The sequence below is a fragment of the Schistosoma mansoni genome, assembly GCF_000237925.1.
Source record: "Schistosoma mansoni, WGS project CABG00000000 data, supercontig 0149, strain Puerto Rico, whole genome shotgun sequence".
NCBI lineage: Eukaryota > Metazoa > Platyhelminthes > Trematoda > Strigeidida > Schistosomatidae > Schistosoma > Schistosoma mansoni.
In genome coordinates, this window is record NW_017386046.1 from 525,829 (window position 1) to 553,291 (window position 27,463).

Sequence of the window (27,463 nt, forward strand, 5' to 3'; positions counted from 1 at the left end):
GAATAGCTGGTTTCTCGAAAGTTCACATGTACAACGGGCAGATGTAAGGAGTCACAGATAAAAGACTCCATCCTTTAAACTTGTAAATGTGGCCAGAAGAAAACGGTTTTTTCCTTATTAGGTGAATTTTTTTTATTTAAGAAGTACATAGGAATAATGAAAAAGTATGTAATTAAGAGATAATAAATAATTTCATTTTATTCAGAATCTGAAGATAATATTTTCACTCTACGAAATACACCCCCAACATGTTCATCATTCTTAGGATGTCGTATTTCCATTTGTCTATATTTCCAAAACAAGAAAAAAACTTTCTTAAAAAAACACAATCAGGATGTAAAAAGTAACACAAATCAACAGCACATATATATTTAGCAGTGACAAAACAAATCCTAATAAACTTGTTAAATTAAGGATTGTGGTTTTACACACAGATCTAAGATATTAAGTTAAAAAAAACTCATAATACTGTAATCATAAAAACAAGGAAGCAAAATAAACAAAAGCATGAATTTTATTCTTATTAAGAAACTCCAAGTGTAATTGTTAAGAGCTTGAATATTCAAGATTAATAGTTGTGCGAAAGGGTTGCGTAAAATGTGGAAATGTAATTAGGAGGAAATATGGGAACAGAATTAAGTTTGTTGAGAGTAAAAGCGCAGGATAAACGATTTAGAATATTGGAAATTAAGACCATGTTAGAAGAAAAGATCTCATAAGTTCATTTTGTATATACAATTTTGGCTTGTTTAGATTTATGGTGAAATTTCAGCAATACTACTGTGACAAAAGTTCATTGTTCTAGACTAGTGACAAGCACGCAACGTTATCCACTCAAGCATCCCAAGGTATAACAGAAAGGTTTCATGTATTATATGATCTCTCATCGAGCGAAACAATTAAGCAACTTTCACTTGTCATGAGTATCAGTTAAGCCAGGGGACAAAAAATATCAATATTAAGATTTAGTTCTGAGTTGAGACAGTCATCAAAATGATTTAATACCTTAATAACTTTAAAGATTTTTTTACTGATAAAAAGGTGTACGAATTCAAATTAATTATATCCAAAACGCGAAATAAAGCCAATTAATTCCAAGAATATGTAAGATTCACTGTTATGCAGTCTCCGGTTTTTCCCTAAGAACCTATCACTGGTTTAAACATGTACAATTTGTTCAGAAAAATACGTTAAAGGATAAATGATGTGGACACAAAACCATATAATTGGAATACTTACGACTCTGAATGATAAGTATCATGACCGTCTTCATTCTCATCATCTGAGGACAATAGACGCCTTCTCTTTTGAACTGGGATTTTCGGAGACCTTTGTGAAATATAGAGTAAACAGAATAGAAAATGTTATATTTCAATCCCCCAGCATGAGCATATCCGAGAATAGAGTTCTAAAGTGTAGTAGAATAAGGATCAAAATCAAACTCTGGCAGTCAGTGCTTATTTTGATCATGAAATGAATATTTGGTAATTGACGTTATTATCTGGTTAACGTTTCGTTCCATAAGTAGATACTACTGAATACCAACTTGCGATTCGACTTCAAATAAGCGATTTCCATTAACACACTTTGATGTAGGGAAATTATTACTAGATTTAATATCAACAATTGAATCAGGAAGAAGTCGTGCACCATAGATGTAGAAACCATACATAATAGTTGGGTTCTGTATTAACCAACGCACATCTTATTTTAGTTCTATGAAGCGATGTTTACTCTTGTTCATGTACTAGAGAAGCACTTTCTTGTTTTTATCTGTTTGAAATTTTTAGAATTACGATGATCATTTCACAGAGCTTATATGTAAGCACAGGGAAACTCGTGTGTAAAACAGTAAAATTATAAACGAAAAATTATCATAAAAATAACTGTCAAGGGATGCCTTTTCAACGTTTCCTCATTTACATAAAACAACCAGTATTGTTATTTATTTCAGCAACTGATTGTTTTTCAAGAGTCACATTCATACCAGCTCCGGAGTGGGATGATGAATTAGAGATACGAGAAACTCAACTGAATATCTAAGGAAATTCTATACAGTCTAGTACTTATGAGTAAACGTTTACGCAAACTTATGGACATCATATCCCAGTTTACACACTGCCTAATTTTTAATGGTTTTTTCATAATGGAGTTTTATAAACATAAAAACAAACAGCCACTATGACATTTTTGAACACCGTATAACTATGTGTACATGATACAATGTTATTAGATCTACATTTACCCTAATTCTGAGTTTGGAGAAACTGCTCCAGAGATATAATCATCTTGAGTATGATTCACATAGGTAATGTGTTCCATTTGATCAGATGGTCTATCTGATTCAACCAACTGATTAATATATTCAGGACTGGTACTTTTATTTGTTTTATTTTCTGAATCTGAGCTGTGTGAAGTACTTGCTTCTTCTTCATATGATGAATTCATAGATCGTTCATCATCTGATGTTGATGAAGAAGGTTTTTTCTTGCGACTCTTGCTTTTCTTTGATCCTTTTGAAACATCCATATCCACATTTTGCATTTTTTCAGGTTTCCTTTTATAGACAGCTCTTTTAAGTTGATTCTCATTATCCACTAGACCAAGTTCAAGAATTTTAGCAGCTACTACACGTCTGGCACGAATAGGTGGAATATACTTGCCCGATTGATTTTCATCCATAATTAATTCTTGTTCCAAACAACGTTGAACAGCTAAATCATGGTCTACCTTTATTTCATTCATGATTTCAGTTAGCATATCTAAAAGTAGACGTAAAAATAAATCACGAAACACAATAAAAGTTAAGAATGGACAATTAGTTTTATTTACAATTAATATTAGAAGTATACATTTTATTTTGGTAAAAACTTTACATAGACCTTAAAATGAAAAGTACCACGAGTGAAAAACACTGTAAATGTAAGCTTAAAAACTGTATAGATGATATGGATTCTTACTTTTTGAACCTTTGTGTAACTCGACTATGTCTCTTAGTCGAGCTATCTCCTGTTCAGTCCACTCACTGGATTCTCCATTGTTGAGCAAACGTCGATTTCGTCCACTAAGAGGTTTAGGGGGACGAACTCTAAAATGTTCATCAATAATGAATTTTATGGTTTGCGTTATACGGAATTCAAAGGTGTTGAACTTATACATAAAAATTCTAATATTTTCTAAATCAAATTCCTTAAAAGTAATTAGCAGTACTTAAAGTATAAAAAATTCGATTGATTGCCTATTTGCACCGAAATGAACATATTAGAGCAAAAGCATGTGCGTGAAAATGTTTTAAAGACAAATCATCCGTCCTATAAAAAAGCAACCTTACTCAATATACACGAATATGCCATTTAATTCTGAAATTTGATCTACGTTCACCATTTCAATAATCAGTCATTCTCTCACCTGCTTCGAGAATTTTGCATTTTGGTGTTCATTAGAAACAGCACTGCAGATTCATATAATGCAATCTAATATTTATGCAAAAGGGAAGTTAGTACGGTCTTTCCTATCCGACTATCTGCCAAATTAAACGATTTAATCGAAACTGCTCCTACTTGTATATTCAATCAATCAATAAACAACACGATTTTAATTTTAAGCTACTTAGACATGTATGTAAAGAGTGGTTTTTTTTTACTAAATGTCAATACTTTGTAGTCGTAGCCCAATTACTACCTTCTGATATTCCACAGTGAATGAAATATAAAGTTTTGGAAGGACCTATTATATTTAATTTTAATTCGTGTATTATCAGAAAAAATTCGCACCTATTATCCTCATAATCCTGCCGAACATTTTATAACTTGTTATTAATACTTCTACAAATGAAACTAAATTTAGAGACATAATGTTAACTGAATCAAAGCTGCTTAACTAATGTAAAGACATGATAGAGTTAACTGAGAATGTTGATGTTGTATGTGGGGTTTGAACTTATCCAGCCTTATAATCTAAAATAGTACTACTAAACTACACAGGCGGTGACTCGTCTCATGTACGACTGTGATATTTACAATTAACCGATCACTGAGTGGTGACCAATATTATTTTAGCTTAGTGTCTCTTAGTGTTGATTAAATATGCACGAAGTATTAGGTTGTTGTTTGTTCAGAATAAAATAACAAAACAAATATTTTAGAGGAAAATAATAAATTAACTAACGTAATTTCTTTGAGTTGTTTCAGTGATGTAATCAAGCCCAATGTAATCAATCTAGCAACAATTTGTCGACGAGTTTTACTGGAATCGGAAAAATATTTGACTAATAGATCAGCTAAATCGTTACCTATTAAATTAATTTTAGAAAGAGAAAAACACTTGTTTCATCCCATCAAAAAGACATGTGATTATGAAAACTTATTCATTCCATTACAATCATAGCCTTCGATTAATCTACATCTATATTTCGAATCTAACTTCAATCAAAACTTTTTCCACAAAGAGGAGGTATATTGTACCGCTTTCTAAATAACTAATTGTTTTCAGATTGTAACCAACTGTTGAACAGAATTCGCCAAAGAAATAAATCACTGCTACATTCATTGTTCCTGCTTTAATTAACATTGTTTTTATGATAGACAGTGTTCACATGTAGAACCACATACAATTTCTAATCATGAATAACTAACTAGGTTTGGCTGAATGTTTTCAGAATTGCATTACTTGTTTCCAACAACATACTGGCCTAAACGGATTATATACATCCAAATTATTATCATTTCCCTATACCATCCAATGTAAATAAAATATTCTTAATAAATTAGCTAACAAAAGAAAACCTACACATGGAATACGAATAAGAAAACCCATTTTGTTCGAGAATCTTATCAAGAAATAAATAACATACCAGAAGGTACAGGGTCATGACGATAAGCTTCAAATAGCTGAGTTAATTCTTTATCATGTTCACTGGTCCAGTGAATAGTCTTCTTACTGTAAAAAAATTTTGAATTCTTTAAGAAATAATTCGTTTACTGTAGCCGAACTGTTAACGTGAACAAATAAGTGGGAATAAGCAAACAAACGGAAACGATTATACCATTTCACGAGAGGAAAATTGTTATTTTTCCTATGATATTGTAGACTGTATTTCCAACATAAGTTAAGGTACAAACATGTATGATATATAAATAGTGTTAACTTACTTGCTCTCAAAAGTACCATATCCTTGGACTGTCTCATAACTTTCTTTAGGAGTTTTAAAGAAAAGAGTTTCAATTAGAATATAATTGTTTCTCTCTTCAGCTTCAAAGAATTTTCTTAAAATATATTTAATGAGATTGGCTAATTCCTGATAAATTATAACAGGAAAAAAACAACAAAAACCTAATAATTCAATTTGTAACATGAATTACTGATAAAGATGATGTTGTGCTAATGAGGTATGACAACTTGGACCGATGCATATATGTGCTTGTTCCTACGTTGTAGATGACTGATAAAGATGACTATATGAGACTTTAATAAACGACTCATATTTCTCAACTATCATCCTAAATAAGTATAACAAGTATCAATTAAATCAAAATAATTTTAGTGAAACAAATTCTCTTAAAATCATTCATTCAGAAAAATATGAAAAAGTAAACACTTTCAAAAACAACAACTCTTTATGAACACGGTGTATACCAATCTAATTATGGGTGTTATATCCCGAAGCGATATAATAGGGTAGGAAAGGTTGAACACAAGTAGCCAGTAGACAAAGAGGCCTAATAAAATGAAATGGTTGTTTTGAACGCAAGTTCGTTTGGTCTGTCTCTACACCGTACCGTTCAAAACAGGTACAGTTGAAAGCTTAGCATATAAACAAATTAACACTGAGGAATGAAACCTATTTTAGTAGTCTAACATCGTAATGTCTATTCAAAAAACCATCCCATGTGAAAATAGTTAATCGTTCAATTAAGGATAATGTATAGGAAAGAGGATTTGTTACTTAGCCAGTTATGACTGGGTTGTGAATTAGAACAGGAAACATAAAAATGCAATTGTAGAACCATTATTACTCATCGCCTGTACGTTTTGAGGAAGGTTATTTATACTTATCGAAGTCTTTTATTCAAAGTTCAGCAGCTGAAGTGAGGAATGCTATATTAAATAACTGTGTCAACAGCTAAATGATCATCCACAATATCGAATAAGGAAATGCTTCATTGTATGAAAGCAGACAGACACCTATAATGAGTAATAAAGTTCCATAATCAAAAACAAAATAGTATACTCGGGTTAAAGATAAATCTTAGTATTAAGGTTAGAGAACTCATGAAGACACGTTTGAACCCTCAATCTAATAGTCTAAATTATGTGTTGAAATCACTGAGCCATAGTTCTGTTAAAAAGACAAATGATACTTTTATGAAACTGTCGATATTGACTTTGGTAACCATTGTAGCAACTGTTAAGCTTGGTTTATAACTTCTTATGTTGTTACTAACGCTAGTGACATCAATCCATAAAATACAATTTCAAACTTTCTATAAACAAGCTGCCAATAATACAATAGAACTTTCAAACACCAGACTCTTATCGAAACTGAATAAAATACTTCACCCATAAAAACTCAAGCATCTAACGCTACATAGAGGTGTGTTTTTGAGACACAAACATATCTAAATAATTTTTATCCTCTTGGTTATTCGAAATAAATATTATCGTAAATGTTGAATAAAAGATTGCCTAAGTTGATTGTAATAAGTAATATAACAGCGAAAACATATACTGTACAAAAGTGACTTCCACATAAAAATGGTCATTATATACTCACTTTAAATTCTGGCGAAGTAGCTAAAGCACGATCATGTAAAAATTTCTGAAATACTCGAAATAAGCGTAATTGAAAAAAGCAACCAGTTAATCTTTCTTTTACAGCCAATCGATGAATAGTATGTACAATTGCGCGATTAACTGATTCAGGATTATTATCGTAATCCTCTAAAAGTAAACTAAGTAATGTAGATAGTATTCATTAATTGGCTACACAAACGGATTGTAATACTTATATATAAGAATATCAAAACAATCACATTCACTAAACACTAAAAATAATCATACCAAACATTTTTTGGATTATCAAAAACAACTTTTCTCTTTTTCTTCCCCGTGACACTAGCTTGAACTTAAATACACGTAAATATGACAATCAGATACAGATCTGTCCATCTACGTACGGTATTAGCAAGAATTTTAGTTATGATTTATTGTATGTCAAACTCTGAATTCTACAGCTCAATATCATCATTATTCTAATCGGTCTTACTTGAATACAATATCATAACGAAATTATTGATAAACTCACTACAAAGTGTACGTCAGTTCTGGATGTAATTAAAAGACAAGAAAAGTTTCTGTTTTACAATTGGACATCTGGACACTTAAGTGATAATGTTTAGCAAATTCATAAAATGTGATCATTTATTTCACTGATAACAGTATAGTGATTTTTATAAGTGGCGATAATTGAATTATGTTAGAATGGAACATAATAGAGGACATCAACACTTGACAGGGACTATTATCTACTTTTCTTAATAGAAATAAACAGTCTTGAGTTTTATTTAGTTAATATTATGAGCAGGGGCAACGTTACTTAGTTTTCTATTCAAAGACCTTTGAAAACAGAAAAAAACCCTATTAAGTGGAGAACCAATTAACATATAAGGAACAAAAAATAACATGAAGCTTGAATCACTATTGATACATTAAACCTATGAAAAGGTGTGCAGAGGTGACTAGATGATCAAAGTAACCAATATTTGACCATTGCATTGGAGCTTCAAATCCTATTGGATCTATTTAGATTAGGACTACCGATGAGCACTACTAACTAAACTGTGAATAAGTTTAACTAAAAACTGAACATGTATGTTTGTATTTGGCTAATGAGTTGCATCCAATTAATTAATTAATTACAACTGCATGCTATTCGCAGATTTTACGTGAGGGCTTGTCATAATATATGCACTGCATTGTTGTTACAACAGTGAATACCTTGTGAAGCTGTTATTTTCCCATCAATTAAAATATAAATATTGTTTATTTCAAACATTGTGTAAAATTTACATTTGAAATAATAATAATATCAGAAGAGAGTTTTATGGAGATTTTAGTAATTTTATATAGTTGAAATCATAAGTTATTTGAAGCTAGGCCACCACGGAAAACCTGGAAGCACTGGACGGCCGTTTCGTTCTATTGTGAGACTCCTTAGCAGTGAGCATCCACGATCCCGCCTCGCAAGATTCGGACCCAAGACCTATCAGTCTCGCGCGCGAAATACCGGCTTAGTGGTTAAGCTGTGGAAACACCAGTGACATCTATTAGTAATTTAAACCAAAGGGTTCCAAAAAACCAATGGATTTCTTCTAAGTCTATTTCATTGATTGATTCTCGTAAACTCATCCCATCAGGCTCTGAACACGACGAAGAGCGAAAACAAATCAGATGTAAGTTAACCAAAAGTTTAAGGAACGATTGTGAGCAGTGGTGGGCAACGAAAGCAAAAAAGATGGAAAAGGCAGAGACTGTAGGCAACACCAGACAACTCTTCAGACTAATAAGAGAAACTGGAATTAAGAAGTCAAGTGTAAGCGAGACGATCTCCCAAAAAGAAGATACTCTTATCTGCTCTCAGCCCAGACGTTTAGAACGATGGGCGGAACACTTTAGAGAACAGTTTAGCCAGCCTTCAGCTACTCTACAACTACCCACCATTCCCAAATAGTCTGAATAGAACATTGAAGTAGGTCCCTCAACTCTATTTGAAGTTCAAAAGGCTGTAGCGGTTAGGTTGACTAATACTTTAGCTAAAATCCGGGAGTTGGACGTAATCCTATCTGACTGGTCACAATCGTTGATTGCCTCAATATATAGGAAGGGGTGAAATTCATTCTGTGATAACCACAGAGGGATTAGTTTGACTAATATAGCATCTAAAATACTTGCCTCAATAATTATCGGACGCCTAACAAAGACTCATGAACTACAAACACGAGAAAATCAGACTGGCTTCAGATCTGGTCGTGGCTGCATCGACCACATATTCACTATTCATCAGGTTCTAGAACACAGACATGCTTATTGGCGTCCGACAATGATAGTTTTTCTTGACTTAAAAGCAGTATCTGACTCTAGACCAATAGGTTCTGTGGCAGTGCCTGCCACTGAAAGGTGTACCTCAGAAGTATATAAATCTTGTGAAGACTCTTTAGTCGAACACTATTAGTCGAGTCAGAGCCTATGACGAACTGTCATCTGATTTTGAAACCTTAGGTGCTGTCCGACAAGACTGTCCACTATCTGCATTTTTGTTTAGTTTCATTATAGACCTACTACTGGAAATAACATTCTCGTCGACTGGATTTTCAGGAATTGATCTCCCTCCGAAGGTCCACTTATCGACTTAGAATACGCAGATGATATAGTCCTGTTTGGTGAAGACGCTGATAAAATGAAGAGTCTTTTGGTAGCACTGAGTAACAATACCAGGATGTTTGGGATGCGTTTCTCCCCACCTAAATGCAAGTTGTTGCTTCAGGACAGGCCTACGTCATCACCTGAACTAAGGATAGGGAGTGAAGTAGTCGAACGCGTCGACGACTTCACTTGTCTTGGAAGTCTGATTAGCCCTAATGGGTTGGTGTCTGACGAAATCTCTGCACGGATTCAAAAGGCTCGTTTGGCTTTTGCCAACTTACATCACCTGTGGTGAAGACGAGATATCCGTCCATGAATTAAGGGAAGAGTATACTGAGGGCAGTTCGTTCTGTTCTACTTTACGGTCGCGAAACGTGGCCATTAAGAGCAGAAGATACTCGTAATTTACTAGTATGTGGTCACAGATGTCTTAGAAATATTGCCAGCATTTGCTGGGATTACCGGGTAAGTAATAGTGAGGTTAGACGCAGGGTATTAAGAATTGATGGTAAATCAGACGATCAGGTTGTACATCTTCATCGACTGAGATGGTCGGGCCACGTGTTATGCATGCCTAAACACCGATTACCACGACGCGCATTTCTGACTAGTATTGGAGATGGTTGATGATTAGAAGAAAGTTAGGGACGGCCAAACTAAAACGTGACATCAGTTCTTGAAATCACTAACTTCTGGTCCGAGCCATGTTGCTAGATGCAGACTACTTGGTTGGAGTCCGTGCGACTATCGTAACTAGTGGTTGGAGACTGGGTGACATCGCTCAGAATCGACCATAATGGCGTTGGTGTTTACATTCGTTGTCTTGCCCTAAACCGTGAGATTCAAGTTACTTTATACCTTTCTTTCCACGAACTAATTCTTTCTTCCCGTATTATATCCTTATATGTAATCATTCTTTTATATATTACTACCATTGAAGTAACTACTTCTATGAATTTTGTGATCATCTTGTCGTGCTAATGAGGTGTGGCAACTTGGACCGATGCATATAAGTGCCTGGTCCTACGTTGTAGCTGACTGAATGGAATTATTGAAATTACAATCGCTGAAACTATTTCAAGTGTAATTTTTACACACAATATCTTCCATATATTCACTGTTCAATTCGTCGGAATATTTGTTCAACTATGGACGAATACTCGTACAAATTGTTTATTTCATCACATGACTGAAACGTCCAACAGCTATTTGTTCCAGACATTGATATTTACTACTATATCTCGTTGACATATCTATTTTCAATATGTTATTTCAGTCTGGTAAAAAGAACAAAAATATTTCAGTCTTTAGTATTCTATTCCTCATTCAGTAATGAATTTCAATAAGTATTATTTAATTTTAAGTATCAAACACTATAGAGCAGTATTGCGAGCGATAGACCAAAATTATATTGAATAATTATACTTGATAGTTCTATATAATATATCATTCAAACTTTGATTTGGATTAACTAAATAATAAATTATAACTTGTCAGTACTGAATATGACTCTATTTGTTCATTATCAGGTACGAGAATGAAGCAAATTACGTTATATCCCACTTGAAACAAATATTTTTGTACAGCTAACGATATTGTCCTTAGTTCAAGGAAACGGTGAAAACTTACGTGTAAGCATGTACAACACGTGGATGAACAAATTTAAGCATAAAAGCACTGAAGTCTAGGACTACTTCTTTTTCAGTAGTAACTAGTTCATCATTTGAATCACTTATGCCAAGTTCTTCGTTGTAAAGGTCATCACCATCACTACTATTCGATGAAGAATTATTCAGTGCCTCCTGCTCTTCTTCTTCTTCCTCTTAAATGTAAGAAGGAAATAAACAGGTTAATTTTGGATAATAATTAAATACAGAACTTACATATTATTTATAGTAGGTAAATTCTAGTATAATAGATTGTCAGAAAGAAATGACCACACTGATAAAGTGGTAACATTGTGAAAAAAAGTAAGAGAGAAATGTCGTGTTCTATGAATAAATAGACTAGAAAAGTACAACTCATTTAGTAATATTACCAAGAAAATACCAAGTCGAGTGAGTTCATCTCACTTGAGTAAAGAAAAACTATGACAGGATCTCCACCCACTTTTATTCTACATCATATCTGACAACGGTCCCAAGTCAATGAAGTTGCACCGTTTCTGGTACCTTAACAAGATAGTCGTGATGGACCGATAGATCGTAATCCTAAAGAAATATCCTTCATACCATGGAGCCATGTTATACACCGAAAACCTCTATGTTTTTACGACCCAGTCTCTGTGAAGATATGATATATAGGTACTAGAATAAATAAACGTTTGTCACCTAGTTCATATTTATATAAAATACGCGATTAACTGTATATGGTCGGATATTTTTAAATAAGTTAGTCGCATTGCTCTAATCCCAACAAAGACATATCAATAAGGTACTTTGGTTGTAATTCAAAGAACCATAAAAACAATAGAGTGAGAATAATAATATCACAAGAATTCAAAGAACGAACCTAGTTCAGTCATATGAATTTGCTGTAAAGCCCCTAATACATTCAAGCATTCAGGCCGTAATCCTGCAGCACGCCCAGCATCAATGGCTGAATTATCTTCCTCAATTGAAACTGGAGCAACTTCTGGCCAAAGACGCCACATTCTCTTAGCCATTGATAAGGCTCTTTTAGCTGAACCCGCAAATAAAGCAGCTTGAACTCGACGGATGGCCGATTTCAACTGTTGATCTTCACTGTTTCCTGTAGTTGCATCGAAGAGTCTTGTATCATTCATTTCATCATCACTTTCATCCTGTTCACTCTCTTGATATGCTGTTCCAAGTAAAATCTCTATTAAGGGACCTTCTAACTGATTAGACCATTGTTGTTTGAGACGGCTAATTCTCACATCTTCAGGTTCCTGATTTAGAATGGCTTTTTTACGAGTTTCCTTTTTAGCTTTAGAAGAACGTTTTTTCATTCGGTGAACTCTTCGACGTTTAACAATAATTTTTTTATTGCTACCGCAGATCTTGTTGGAAAGTAAAGTTATAAATAAGTGAGAACCTTCAACCAAATCACGCAAATAGTCTCTAGAAGAGAAGAAATCATGATATTTTAATAGAGATTAGCTTATCGCGAAACCTGTAACAACAAAGACAGTATATTGATTGATAACAGAGACTAAAATAACAGATTGATTATTCACTACTTCATTGGTTTGGAGCACGCATGTTATAAATTTCAGTTTACTGGACATGTTTATTCAATACCGAGTTCCTGATAAAGCAGTAATTTTATCGACATTATATATATATATATATATATATATATATATGGCTGCTTTTAGTCTGTCTTAAGATTTTACTGTTAGATTAACCTCTAAATGGTAGAGAAATATAAACACTTCACTTCGGAGCAGAAATAAAGGAAGGTTTTAATCTTGACTGACTTTTGCATCTATTTAAAAACTTTAGTGAGTAACCGTTTGATATCAATGTATCAGTGAGTAATTTCGAATCTTCTTCACCCGTATTTGTTGTACATACTCCTTGAGTCCTGTTAAAGAGGCACTTTACCATACCTCGCTTGTGTTTTAATGGACAGAAACAGTAGAAATTTAAAGATTGACCAGTCCAGGTTGGTATCCTAGATACAAACCGCCTTTATAGTTTTAATTCTTCCTTAGACTTAAAAGTCTCTCTAAAAAGAGCAATTGGTTATTACTTTCTTCCTCATAAGTCATCACGATATTATTTTGTACCCTATTGAGTTTATCTAGTAACTGAGTAACACAAAAATCTTTATTACTTATGACTAATATATTACCTAATTATCTCCCATACAGAGTTAACTCGTCATATTTTCAATATATGACATAAATACATTAGCGAAGAGAGGTCTCAAAGGGCTAGCCATAGTAACATTACTAATTTGTAGATGTTCACTTTCAAACGTGAATTGCACTTTGGCAGTACACAATAAAAGTAGTTGTTTTAAAAGTGTTGACCGAACAGGGGAAAAAAGGGAGAATTACTCGAAATATACTGTCACAAAGGAAATCAAGTCTTGGTTAAAGGTACATTCATAAAAAAGGGGATTTACATTCAAAGGATGCATACTCTTTTCTATAGTATTAATGTCATCACGAACATCAGTTAGTTCAAATGTATCTGTTAAAGAAAACTTACATAATTTATCATGGACTGAATTTGACAATTTAGCTAACCATTTTGTTAGTTCATGTGTAGGTGCATCACAAATAGGTAATATTAGTTTACGAATTCTAGGTAATCCATGTAAATTCAGGAGTACAGAACCGGTAGGTTTAGGCATATTAAATTCCTCTTTGTTTATACCGTTCATTTTAAGGAGCTTCATTAGGTTGGAATTTACTCTGGATCGCAATTTTCTAACATTACTATTAGATGGAACGTCCTCCAGGAATTTTATCACCAAATATAGATAACATTTTCACCTTATAGTTGCATTTATTTATAACGACCAACCCAGGACCTTTGCCATGTTTGAAGATCACAATATTTAGTCTACTTCGGAGGTTTTTCAGAGCATAAAAATATTTAGAAGTCAAGATATTCCTGTGTCTGATTTCAAAACCATGAAAATGGTGAGGAGTACACATAGGGATTACGTAAAATTCATAAACCTAATAATATATTACGACCTCTATTATCCATGTGTGGTTCACTTACACATGAAATAGCATAATGGTTAGCTAAACTGTCAAGCCCAATCCGTAGTAAATTGTGTAATTTGTGGAACATGTGCCTAGATAGCTTTAAAATCAGTTAGTGTCAAATGTTCCAATAAACCTGGGAAGTAGGAAACCATGTTCATCGATAGCAAAGCACATAGTTAAAACAGGACATAGAATTAATATGAAAACAGCTTTTAAAACGTTGTATAGAAATTGTCAAGGACGAATTCTTAGGTTTGTAGAACTCTTGGCTGCTCGTAAATCAAAACTTCCATTATGTGTACAAAAACAATTTTCTGTAACCTGGTAATGTCGTTCAATGGCCTAGGATAATGCGATAATTCCTTATTCTTTCCATACGATATTAATTTCCTCTCGCATTTATTTATAATTATAATACTGTTTAAATGAACTTTCATTTAACTGATCATCATTAATTTTCATATAAAATGCCTTGACAAGTATACGTGATCAGATTGTCCGAAATGTGTAGCGCGAATGCATCACATTTTTCAGGTCCACTCCGTCTTCTCATTGATCTATAAAAATTTAGGAAAGGGATTGCTTGCTTTTCAAAAATAACTTCAGTTTGTTTTTAATCCAGTATTACTAATTAGACTGAATTTAACACTATATATGTAGCCACAAATATTGTACTCAACAAGTATATATAACTTTATATACCAGATTACTGATATTACTCAGCTGAGTAAAATCTGATACGTGGATCGAAGGTAAAATGTGATAAATAAAACTATTAAGTCCATTCTACTAAATTAAATACATGGTTACTAAACGGATCCTAAAATGACTTTGGAGACACTATCTTATTCAAGATAAAATGAATTAAACATACTTGGACATAAATATTTCATTGTAGTCCCTCAAAAGATTTGGGAATACTTCTTGATATTCAGCAACATAAAATACATTAGCTGTAAATAAAAGTGAAAACTACGTAGTAAAAAGTAAACATGTTTATAAAAAATTAATCTATATTTTCTTCTCGAATCGTATCTTCGATGCCTAATCTTTTCCATTAACATTGATACTGTTATTTCCTTTATCATTCTGGGATTTGGCTTGACAATTCCATCTCTCTGTACTAGTGGGGTGTGGCGACTTGAACCGACGTATATACGTACCGGGTCCTAAGTTGTGACTAACACAACAATCGATAGCCATCATCATGCCAGTTCCACTGTTTCAAAGTCAGCCATACACATATAATAATAAAGGTGCATGAAGCGAATCTCAAAAAAGAGTTATGAAAAACCACCCTAAACTCTGCACATTTAACTTCCATTATTCTCACATATAGACTTTTTAATCTTCAATTGCCAAATGATAACTTGCACTATCACATATTGTTAACCAGTTTTCAGCTGAGTGGATGAACTAAACTAAAGTATGCCAATACCGAATTCACAGGAATACATAAATCATTTAAAAATTATCTCATAAAACAGTGACTGAAATGTGACTTAAAGTGGATTATGGATTGATAAGATTGTGTCAACTATGCTTTAAAACTACAATCAGTCCGAAACGAAAGAATAGTTGTTGTGTCTAAGAATGTATGCAAAGAATACACATTTATAATACTTTCTGATCATTTCTAAATCTAAAATATACAATGAATGGCAGCTTTTGTATAAAGTTTTTATATTCGCCAAACGTTAAGGTTTAGCTTTGAGTAGAGGCCTCTTCGAAATTCGAGACCAATAATTTTCTAAACGTAAATATTTCGTTTATAGTTTCTGTTTTAGATTGGTTTTAATTAGTTCATTATGACTGCTAAACACGTATACTTACGGGCTTTCATAAAATGTTTACATATAGTCGCAAATCGAATTACTGATAAACTAAAGAAGTACCATCATGAAGGTTCCTATATTTCCTTCCTCTGTTCCTTGGACAAAAGAGAGACGAGTACCATAGAATCCATATAAGACTAGCAGTAAGCACTTGAAAATGAATGCAAATACTAATTAGTCACTGTTTAACTATTAAAAAGTTAAGTGTTTATAACGCGGAAATGTCGTAGGAATACTGCATATTTCGTGATGGGATCTTATTACATTCAAATGTATGGTATTCACGAAAGCAATTCTCGTTATTATTAAATCATAAAATGATACGGACAGTGATAAATATTGATCAATTCATTAGATAAATGTAGCATGATTCATTATGTACCGATAATCGACTCAGCAACATTAGCTTGTGAACGTAATCGTTCTTCAACACCATCTTGTGTTTCATCATCACCTGGCTGAACAGTCTTATCTGCTCCAGTTACATGAAGCATACGATTTAGGCAAGTGAGAAATTCTTTATAACAGGCTACAGCAAGTTCTAAACGTCGAGCTGCTTGCATTGCACGTTGATTTGAAGCGCCACCACGTTTATTAGTAACTAAATGTTCTTTATAATTTATCACCTGATCATATATCCAATGAAAAATTGGCACACTGAGAGTTTCGCTAGGGGAACAATAACAGTATTTATTAACAGAAAAAAAAGTGTAAGCAACGAAAAAGTTATTTCAATTAACTGTTGATACTTATTAGCATACAACGTTTTATGAGAAAAGAAAAAAGACACACTCTAAAGAATGGAACATAGAAATAGGAAGTGATTAAATATTTTACTCATGAACAAAATAAAAAACAATACAAGAATTGTTTAAATATTGACAAGAGATTACATCTGTAATAGGTAAAATAAAAAAAAATATTAGCAAACAATTAATTCAGAATACTTATGGAGTTTAATAATTCATAACTTATAAGGTCGGATGGTTCTAATCAGTTTGAAGATACCTGAATAGGTTATAACCTAACAATAAGTATTGAGCATGTGTCAAAAAGTACCGCTTCCAATGGGCGACCATCACCCATCATCATTTCACACAAACACAAATTGAATGAAAACGAAGATAATAAGCATCATAAATACATAGATCACCATATATTAAGGCGTTCATAATATTAATTTCCATATAAAAAAGTGCATTTAAGAAAAATTTTCTAAAAAAATCTGATCCATATTGTCTAAAGCATTTTCATAAAAGAATATTAAATAATCACTAATCACCATTCTGGGATTTTGTAACCAATGCGAATAAATACAGTTTACAAAGAGGATATAATTCACAATCGGATATTGAATAGTATTTGTATTATCAATAACCGCCCAGATTACTGTGAAAAACAAACATTCACGTAATATAGTAATCCAATTTACAGTACTTTAATAGAAAGTAAAAACATGATTTCATATCAGGGTGGGTGAGTTCGTAATAAAATAATTGCAAATACATAAAATAACTCTTTTACATTTCAAATTACTGTGACGGGAGGTGTCCAAAGTCTGATACTAATACACAGTGTGCTACGCGCTAACCCCCCAGTCAGTCAGCTATAACGTAGGACCAGGCACATATATGCATTGGTCCAAGTTGCCACACCTCATTAGCACGACAAGATGATCACAAAATTCATAGAAGTAGTTACTTCAATGGTAGTAATATATAAAAGAATGATTACATATAAGGATATAATACGGGAAGAAAGAATTAGTTCGTGGAAAGAAAGGTATAAAGTAACTTGAATCTCACGGTTTAGGGCAAGACAACGAATGTAAACACCAACGCCATTATGGTCGATTCTGAGCGATGTCACCCAGTCTCCAACCACTAGTTACGATAGTCGCACGGACCCCAACCAAGTAGTCTGCATCTAGCAACATGGCTCGGACTAGAAGTTAGTGATTTCAAGAACTGATGTCACGTTTTAGTTTGGCCGTCCCTAACTTTCTTCTAATCATCAACCATCTCCAATACTAGTCAGAAATGCGCATCGTGGTAAATGGTCTGACTGCTTGAGCGAAAACACAAGAGTGAACAAGAGAGTGTATTGGGTTACCGGATACAATTCATATATATATATATATATATATATATATATATATATATATATATACCACTCTAATTCTTAGAAAATTGATCCATTTCTTGGCCAATGAGATGCACTGTTCCTTCAAGTTACCTCAGATTGCCATATATTGACCTTCTCATTAGGCTACTTCAGAAAGGATTTTCATATTAACAATATTCAGATAAATTAGAGATTGTTTAGCAAATATTTACAGAGTGAAAGCAACTGAAATAGTTGTCTATTAAGTTATTATAAACAACTTGAATATTTTATTATTACTAAATAATCTAAGTCTGTACTGTTTTCAAAAAAATGTAGACAAGTGTTTATTGATCTTTACAAAGATACATTTTACTCTTAGATATATGACATATTCAGATATTTTCACTAACACTCATACTGTTTATAGATTTAACGAATTCGAGCAGTACAATGTATCGCTTTACAGGCTTGATTTCCTTAAAAATTTAACTGGTAGTCAAGTTTCCACCCATAGATCTTATTGAAATACAATGAGTTACTGAGCGTATCCCACGTAAAATATATTACGGCAGTTACGGAATCTAGTATACATTTATCAATCCTAACATGCCTAAACGCAACTTCAAATTACTAATTATAATAAGAGGGGTGAAAACTAGACTAATAGTACATTGGTGACTACTACTCATCAGGAATAAACCAGCTAGTTTGTATAACCATAGTCAAATTTTCCACTTGCTCAATAAATATGTGCTGTTCGCGAAACTATAGGAACAATCTACAACACGATATATAAGGCTAATTACTGATGTGATTTCCACTTAATAGTAACCAAAAGCTTTTTATTATCGTGAGAAGAATGAAAAGGCAATACTATTTTACTTGCACCCTATAATGATCCAATCAGTATACGACTACATGCATTACTATTCGTTGTCGGATATTTTAATAAGCCTTAGGTTTCGAACTTGCTGAAATTGATCAGTTAGGTGTATCTACAGCCTCCAGGAGACAGGTACTTCAAAAACGTTTAAACAAGCGTTGTGTAATACTGACTTTGGAGACAACACTACTGAATCCCTTTGTACGACAAGGTTCGGCATACCAATCACAAAGTAATGACCACATCTCAAACTTGATTAATATGACTTCATTAGAACTGGGAATGTAACACTGACCATTATTTAGTTATCGACTAGTGTCGGTCTTTTTCCTTTCTGAAAACAATCTAGTTTTGTGAGTAACAAACTGGTGTGTCGCTAAAACAACCATAAGTCAAAATACAAGCAGCTACGGAACATTACTAAAATATTTGATTTCTTAAAACTATTTAGATTATCTAGTGAATTACTAACATTTCAACAAGTTGTAAAACAATATATACCTTATGTAGTCTGAGCGAAATCGATAAACTCGACAAAATGCCATAAAGAATCGCATTGTCCAAAGGAAATAAGTTTCATCATTTTCCTGAGTAGCTTGACGAGTTAAACCTGACTGTACAACGCGCATGATTGGATTATAGCAGAACTTTAAAAATTGCCAACAGAAACCCTAAATTGTTTGTAGATTATATAAAAATTACAATTGAAAAATCATAAGATAGAAATTATTATGTTCGATTTAAAATACAAAGTTACGGTCTTGGCAGATGCAGTAACACTCAAAATGGTTACTTTTTGATTGGAAGTCGATTTCCTGAAGTAATGAACAACTTTACAGATCAATAAACTACTGTAGTACAAGTTTTAAAAGTACTGTGACAAATAAAACGTGTTTTTCATTGTTGAAGCAATAATAGTGGAGCGCGTATATTCTATCATGATCAGGTTACACAAGTAAGTACATAAACAATGAGCCTTAATTTAAACTGTTCGATAAACTATAAAGTGACTACGTTATTTCAGTCTGAGTGGAAGTTGGTGGTTGATGTGGATGATTACCAACAGCACAAGCAAAACAGGGGAGTAAGAATCAGAGTTTGAACCTATTTCTACATTACAAACAACACAACACAGTAAACTTTTTTCAGAGAACAAATGAACAACAATGAGTGAAATCCATGGCTGACGGAAAATACAAAGCAAAAACTTATGAGTACAGCGAAAAAGATATGTTGAAGGTAAGCACCAATTTGAAAAGTTTATTACTTGAAGACTAAAATAATATAATCGAATAACGTATTTTAAAACCAATACCTGAAGATATAACTGGACAGCCAAAATGGAACGCCGATGTATTGATCGGTCAACTAAAGGTTTACGATGTTTAGGCTTACGGAACTTTCGCTTTCCTACATCTAATTCAACGATGCCAACATTATCCACCACATCTACAGAACTGTCCAATTGTTTAGAAATTACAGTTGCCATTTGGGCTGTATGGGTAATATCATGGTGGTAAATCAGTGGACGTTCGCTCAAAGATGGTGTGTTTACCAATTCAAAAGCACCACCAAATCGTGCTTGCCTATACAAATAAAATAAAATTGGAGAGTCATCATAATTACGTCATATATTTCAAAATGAAACAAACCAATCTGTAACTAGGAAACAAACGACTTATACTGTAAAATTTTTTCAAAATTAACAATATCTACAGAAAGTTATCAGCCTATTATTCGTCTAGAACACTTTATTTTCAGGTTAAGTGTCCAACAGTTGATGTAGTTGACCAATCTAGTGGCGATGTTTCTACGGTTAAACATCAAAGAACGCTAGGTGAATGTCATGATTAACAGTCATTTATTGCTAGCCAACATATATTGTTTTGTAACGATGGTTCATTGGTTGAGGAGTTCGACTCTTAGTCACTGAGTCTCTCGTTCAAACCCCGCCCCACCTACTTTAGTTTGAGCGCCTGAGTAGTATCACTAGCCCTTATACTTAAAGTGTGGTTTATATCCGAGTACCTAGAGAATGAGTTAGTTTGATTCTAATTGCTTCATTGTCAGGTTTTGTAATATTTTTTGCATTTGTATTGAAACTTAATGGCTTTTGTTTGATAACAAAATCAATCATTTAGTATGTTAAGTTACTTGACGATAATAATAGTTTACATTAGTTGAAAGTATGGAATTACAGGTGATTTTATAGAGAGCATTGTTTAACAACTATATTTTAAAAAATGGAGTGGTGAGTAGTTTACGATATGGTTCAATAAGACAAAGATTCATATAGCTTGATAAAAATGGGGTTCACTTCTACCTAGTCTTTCTTCATATAAAAAGATATTCAGTCAAAACTATGATATGCATATTACTGTGAAGTGCATTTAAAAACTGAATGTTATACAACACCCATTTTGTTTTATCTATACGAGTACAACACGAAATCTGGTTCAGATAGAAATGAATAACTGTAAACAATATTTAACGCTGATAGCCACAAGACAAATCATATCTTGTGAAATGTTTTTTGAGAAACACAAGTACTTGAATGTCAATCGGTACGTTGCTCTAAGCCAAGCCCACTTGATATGGTTTGGATACCGAACAAGACTTCTAGACTTCATATAGAAAATCTAGCTTAATATCTGATAAAAAACCTGTATGTGGTTTTTGAACTGTTCTATGACTGATATGGTTTTCCATTCCATGTTATTATCTTATTTCAATAAAAATTATGAACAATATAAACAAACTTTAGTGAGTTTTATGATGAAAGACTAAATACAATACCAAACACCACGAAACAGAAAATTCATAGTGCCATTGCTTAGCACATGAAATAAATTTACATCAATAACATTAAGCTACTCACCTTAGGTTACAAGCGTAAAGAAAATTCTTTCGTTCAGCATCATCCCGAATTTTCAATCTTTCAATAAGTCTACACCATTATTTTCTATTAAAAATAACTGAAACATACTTTCTCCGCTTGTTTAACTCAGATTTAGTTTCTGCTCTGTTTCCAGCACAGGCAAGTAGCTCAGGTGTCTATGGAAATGAAGAGAAATATTTGGATAAATTCTCTGATGTTTAAATCAAAATAAATGGCATACAAATGGTAGCTGTACTTACAAGCTACAAAAAATTTAAGTTAATTATTGCGAAATATTATTTATTATGCACCAATCGTCATAGCTAGATTTTCGCTGAATAACATAAGGCTTCTGTAACAATTTAGTTCTCAATCTTTTGTTCCCTTATTCAACGTGAACAGAAGCGGCAAGTTTTATTATATATCAGTTGATCAATATCCGTGATCCTAGATGATAACCGAAATTAAGAACTTTTAAACCGGTCGACGAACTGACTCATCAGTCCAAATATACTGATCTGACCCAATTCTTATGACTCTATAAGTTGAAAGATTACGGATACAAAGATGGTGAATACAGGACAAAGATGAAACTGGTTATCACCTCGAACAAGAAAATGAGGACTAACAGTGTTAGATTTCGTTTCTGAATTGCTCAAACATCTATAAAAAACTCAGAACATTTCACCGTTATAATGTTTGAGCAAAACTTAAAGGATAAAATATTTGGTCTTTCATGATGTAGATATCCACAATTTCTTTGTTAGACCTCCCTTTAGAAGTTGTGAAATAATAACTTAGACGTTTGATACTAAGAAGAAAAGGTGACAGCTTTCAATAAATATTTGCCTTTTTAAAATTCAGTTGATATAATGTAACACTTTTTATACAGGTCTCTATGTCTAGCCAACAATAAAACATTCATTTATTCATCAATTAATAAAACTTTCATCCATAAATAGGCAAAAGAAAACTATCGTATTGAGAATTTTCTTGGTGAACACTTGACTAGAGTTTATCCTGAGAAATTTTATCGTCCCCAGTACACATTAAAAGTATATGGATACAAACATGATTTCTTTGAAAAAAGAACTTTTTCTGTGACTGAAATTGAGTTGCTACATAGAGTAAAACTAACCTGTTCCCTTAACATCAGTGATATGATTTCAAGAGTATGAAAAGCGAACATTCGTTCATCATCTGAATTTGCAAGAAACAAAAGCAGTTCATCCCACCCAGACAAATGCATTGCCCATAAAATCTGGTCATGTACAGAAACATCTTCGTCCGTACGCTGAAGTAAATTTGTATTAACATGACAAAGTCAACTACCTGCTCGCCAACAACATCAGGAGCGATATGAAGTACATTACGTATTAAAATCAAAATACGTTCAATGAGAAGACGATCTTCTTCACTCCTTTCCTCCCAACTCTAAAAATAATATAAAAGGTATGAAGTAATTAGTTCGTGAGCATTAAACTGAATAAAGAGGGAGTCGCATATTAGATACAAAATTATAAGTCGTTTATTACAAGTTCAAAACCAGTGCTTTAAGACTAGAAGATATGACCTGAAAATCAGTCCCAGTAGAATAGATGGATTTATTTTCGATATTCACTTGAACCTCTTATAGTTTCACAATAATCAACACATACTTTAAAGATAAAGATGACCGAATGTTTGAAACATGTGCACGTTCTAAATCTTGAAGATCAATGCTTACATCCTTAAAAATAATACGGAGCGGATTATCGTGGAACATGATCAAGGTGTTTATCTATTCTGATGAACTTATTTGGTCAGCCATCATATGAAAAGAAGATAAGTTTGTGTGTTTAACTACAAGTAAAGCAAATCACAAAGGTCATTGAACTTATGAGGAATGAGTAATTTATTTGCTAGCCATCTAGTTAAACTCAACATAGAACCTGACACGCATGTTCTAGTTGCCATACCCCATTAGGACAGAGAGATGAAATTGTTAAGGAAAATCCCAGAGTAGCAGAGATGGTAACAGAAGAGACTAGGCATCAAAAACAAGATCCGAAAAACATAAATTAGTGAAATAGAAACATTATGAGGAATTTAGAAACTTGGGTTTTAGGAGAAGACAAAGTATGGATGAACTTACGCTATTACAAAGTATTCTAAGCCACATCATCCACTGGTTCCAATAATCACGCGGACCCCAACCAGGCAGTCTGTATCTGAGCATTTCACACACAATTTACTCATTTTCCTACGGTATCAGTTTGAAAACAAAACTCAAATATACACTATAATACTGCTATAACGTATCTAAAAGGATTACGGGTTTGATTATATCATTCTACGAGGTAGGTGGAACAATGCTCAAACTTCCTACTAATGACTGAGAATCTATGTCTTAAACCACTGACCTCCCGAGTAGTAATAACAATAGTCGATTCACGTGATACAAACATTAGTACAACCGTGTAAGCTGGTTTAGGGAGGTTTAAATTTTTTGTTCCGTGATCTCTCTCCATATATATATATATATATATATATATATATATATATATATATGCCCCCAAATGCCCTGGTACGGCCGAGAGTGGGGAGAGTCCGCTCTCCCTCTCGAAATGCTCTCACATGGCCAGCAAATATATAGCCTCTACCAGGGAAGTCCTACTCACTGCCTTCTCGTGGCGGGGGTGTTGTTTACGAAATTGAGAGGACGAAAAGCGAATGTCCGGCGCTTTAACCGGGTTGGTGGATGTGGAGTGTCCATCTAGAGGAGTTGGAAAACCCTGATTCCAAACCAATGGTGCACATGGGCTCCAGTATCATGAGGGAACAAATGGCGTACGAATCAATCATTGATCACCGGCTACCATGGGACTGCATCTCCTCACGATGCTCCACTGCCTTGTGGACTAGACCTTCAGGTCAAAGGCTCCGGGTGTGGCCCCCTAAGAAAACCACCTGCTTCAGTTCGGGCACCTGAGCAGTATCACAGCCCTCACACAAATCAAATGAGATTTGTGAGGCGCATATGTATCTGGTGCCTCCTTGTACCAATATTTATGTGTTTAAATAAATTAATAAATAATATATATATATATATATATATATATATATATATATATATATATATATGAATGTACAGAGAATCCGAAATATCATTTCAATTATTGGTGAAAATTCAGTTAATTGAAAAGTTTGGGCATGAATAATAACTAACAAACACAAAGTGCAACTTACCCTATCTAACAAACTGCCTACCAAATCGCACAGAACCCGGAACAACTCTTCGTCTGCAAAGTCCTAAGGTTTTATCCATGTACATTTAATACCACCTACTTTTTTGTATGACTTCAGTAAATCATCAACCTGGAGATAAGCACTGTAAAGATCACGATCCTTTGGTACCTCTTGACGAAAACATACAATTGCAGGTTGAGTCAAATTCATAAGAAGACGAATGACCAGTTCGAACAATGTTTTATTACCGCTACAACAACGGAGAAGAGGTATGAGATCACTGGAAACAATGCGGAGTTGACCAAGTTCTCGTCGTATATCACATTCAGCAGTTTCATTTCGTAAGTAACGCAATAAAGTGCGAATGGAAACTATAAATGAATTCAATAACATGCATACATACCTTCTGCATCAGTATCTATCTTGTATGTATCACCCTCACGAAATCCAAGACAAGAGCAACAGGCTTGAATATCCGCATAACGAAGAGTTGGATCGGCCAACATTGCATAAAATCAAAAACCTAACCAAATCTAACAAAGTGAGAATAGTGTCCGTCTTGAGATAAAATATGCATCGACCATAAGTACACTGATATTAAACCATACCAATACCTGTGAGCAACCTAACCACGAAAACCTGGAACTACAAAGTAACTAACCTAAAACGAGAGTTTACAAAGTAAACTAGCTTGATACATTAAGTATGTGTAGAATCAATGAGAGTATCAGCAACATGCAATTATATCCAGAGTGTATCTAAAAAACTTTTTAGGTGAAAGCCAAACAATAACAGATATAACGGGAAGAGATAAGATGATTTGCAGTTTATAGGATTTTGTGAGGTAACTAGAGAATAGCTTGAGAAATCTATCAGTAATTAACGCTATGGGGATAGACAAACAAATGACTACCGCTACATTTCTTCTTCGGAACAAACTAAGAAGAACCTCGTTACGTATGTTATAATGCATATAACAATTCTGAAGCCAACTTGAAGTGTGCATAAAAGTAAGAATATTTGTATGCATAGGTTGATTCACATGTGTCCTAGAGCATTGCAGAGCGATCAGTACGACTAATGCAGTAATGCTATTAATGAAGTAGTTTGGACTAAAATAAGTGTAATCTGATAAGTTTCACTAACCTAACAAATTACAATAGTAGTACACAAAAGTGTCAAGTGAGGAACTGCTGAAGCAAAGTGAAAAAGAATACGAGAAAGGAAAACTTATGTATACTGGTTGGACAATGGAACAACTATTACGGAAGGTTTAGACAGTAGAGAATCGTGAGGTGGATAAGTAAAGTGGTGCAAAAATGTAGAGTCCATATGACGTCCCAAAAACCAAGTTAAGAATATCCAGCTACCAATGTGGTGGAGCCAAGGGACCTAATGTTATGAAAAGCAAGGGATGATGCACAATTTTATCCTTGTTAGTTTCATAATTTCAGTTAACATTGCTACATCTGCCCTTGACCATGTAATCAGACCTCGTGTTCATCCTAATGATTAAGCATGGCAAGGATAAGAAAAACTTTTATATAGTGGATTATAGGTTACATTGAATAAGTAGAAATTCACTAATTTGTTTTCCTTTATTCTGTATGGTCGTCTGAAGTGTATTTTACCGAAAGTGTTACATCCAGAATGAGTACTTTGCATGTTAACATTATCCCGCTACATAAACCTTTAGTGCTCTTAGTTGGCAGAACTTTATGTGTCTCTTCTCTTCACCTCCTTCAGAAGGTTATTAGATGGTGGGAATATCCTCGAACTCTCATCATATTAACCGGATAACAGTTAAAAATAAGTGTTAAAAATAATTTTAATTACTGATTAACAGGATAACCTGAGAACAAATAATGAATTACGTAGAATTCCGACCTATTGTCTTAAAAAAACTGACTGGAATGAGAGGTCTTACAGTTTGTGCTAAGTCTTGAAGAAAATGTCTTGAGAAATGAACTGCTTAAGTTCATGTAGGAGGTTTATACTTCAATTCAGGATATTGACTTCAATTTTTACTGAGAGTTCTCAGCCTTACTTGGTTGACAAGCAACATTACAGATTCGTGTACACAGTTTGGAGCGACACTTTCGCGAAGTACTTTTACTAATAGGTTCCGCAGACAAGTAGACGGAGCAAATTTTGAGCCTACGATGCAGCACTGACCGTAACGCTGTGACGATAAACCACCAACATACACGGAACGAGAACTACAAAGTTGTGATTCTGCTGTTAAAGCATTTCTTCAGCACTAATCAAAAACAACAAAGGTGTAGGAAGGTAAATTCAGTCAGAATGTAGTTGGAACAACCAGAGACTACAGTTGCAGATCAAAAATACAGGGTGAATATTTTAGTCTTCTTCTAAGTGCGAGAAAGTATTTTGAAGTGAACATATATGCTGCTACAAGCAGA

The 27,463-nt window shown here is 33.6% G+C and overlaps 1 protein-coding gene across 1 annotated transcript; it reads right to left on the bottom strand.

The window, feature by feature from the left end:
- Nucleotides 1-112: 112 nt before the first annotated feature.
- On the bottom strand, nt 113-25,546 carry Smp_163340 (timeless, putative; the record flags this gene model as incomplete). The annotated part of the gene is made up of 21 exons (XM_018799165.1): nt 113-285; nt 1,240-1,329; nt 2,246-2,762; nt 2,961-3,088; nt 4,168-4,291; nt 4,853-4,938; nt 5,151-5,296; nt 6,773-6,950; nt 11,050-11,242; nt 11,932-12,503; nt 14,985-15,063; nt 16,328-16,614; nt 19,436-19,605; nt 20,250-20,520; nt 21,813-21,881; nt 21,921-21,988; nt 22,951-23,106; nt 23,145-23,246; nt 25,041-25,103; nt 25,140-25,411; nt 25,444-25,546. 21 exons carry the CDS (start codon nt 25,544-25,546, stop codon nt 198-200), a joined length of 3,762 nt encoding a protein of 1,253 aa, XP_018646647.1. The 3' UTR covers nt 113-197.
- Between the last annotated feature and the right edge of the window lie 1,917 nt (nt 25,547-27,463).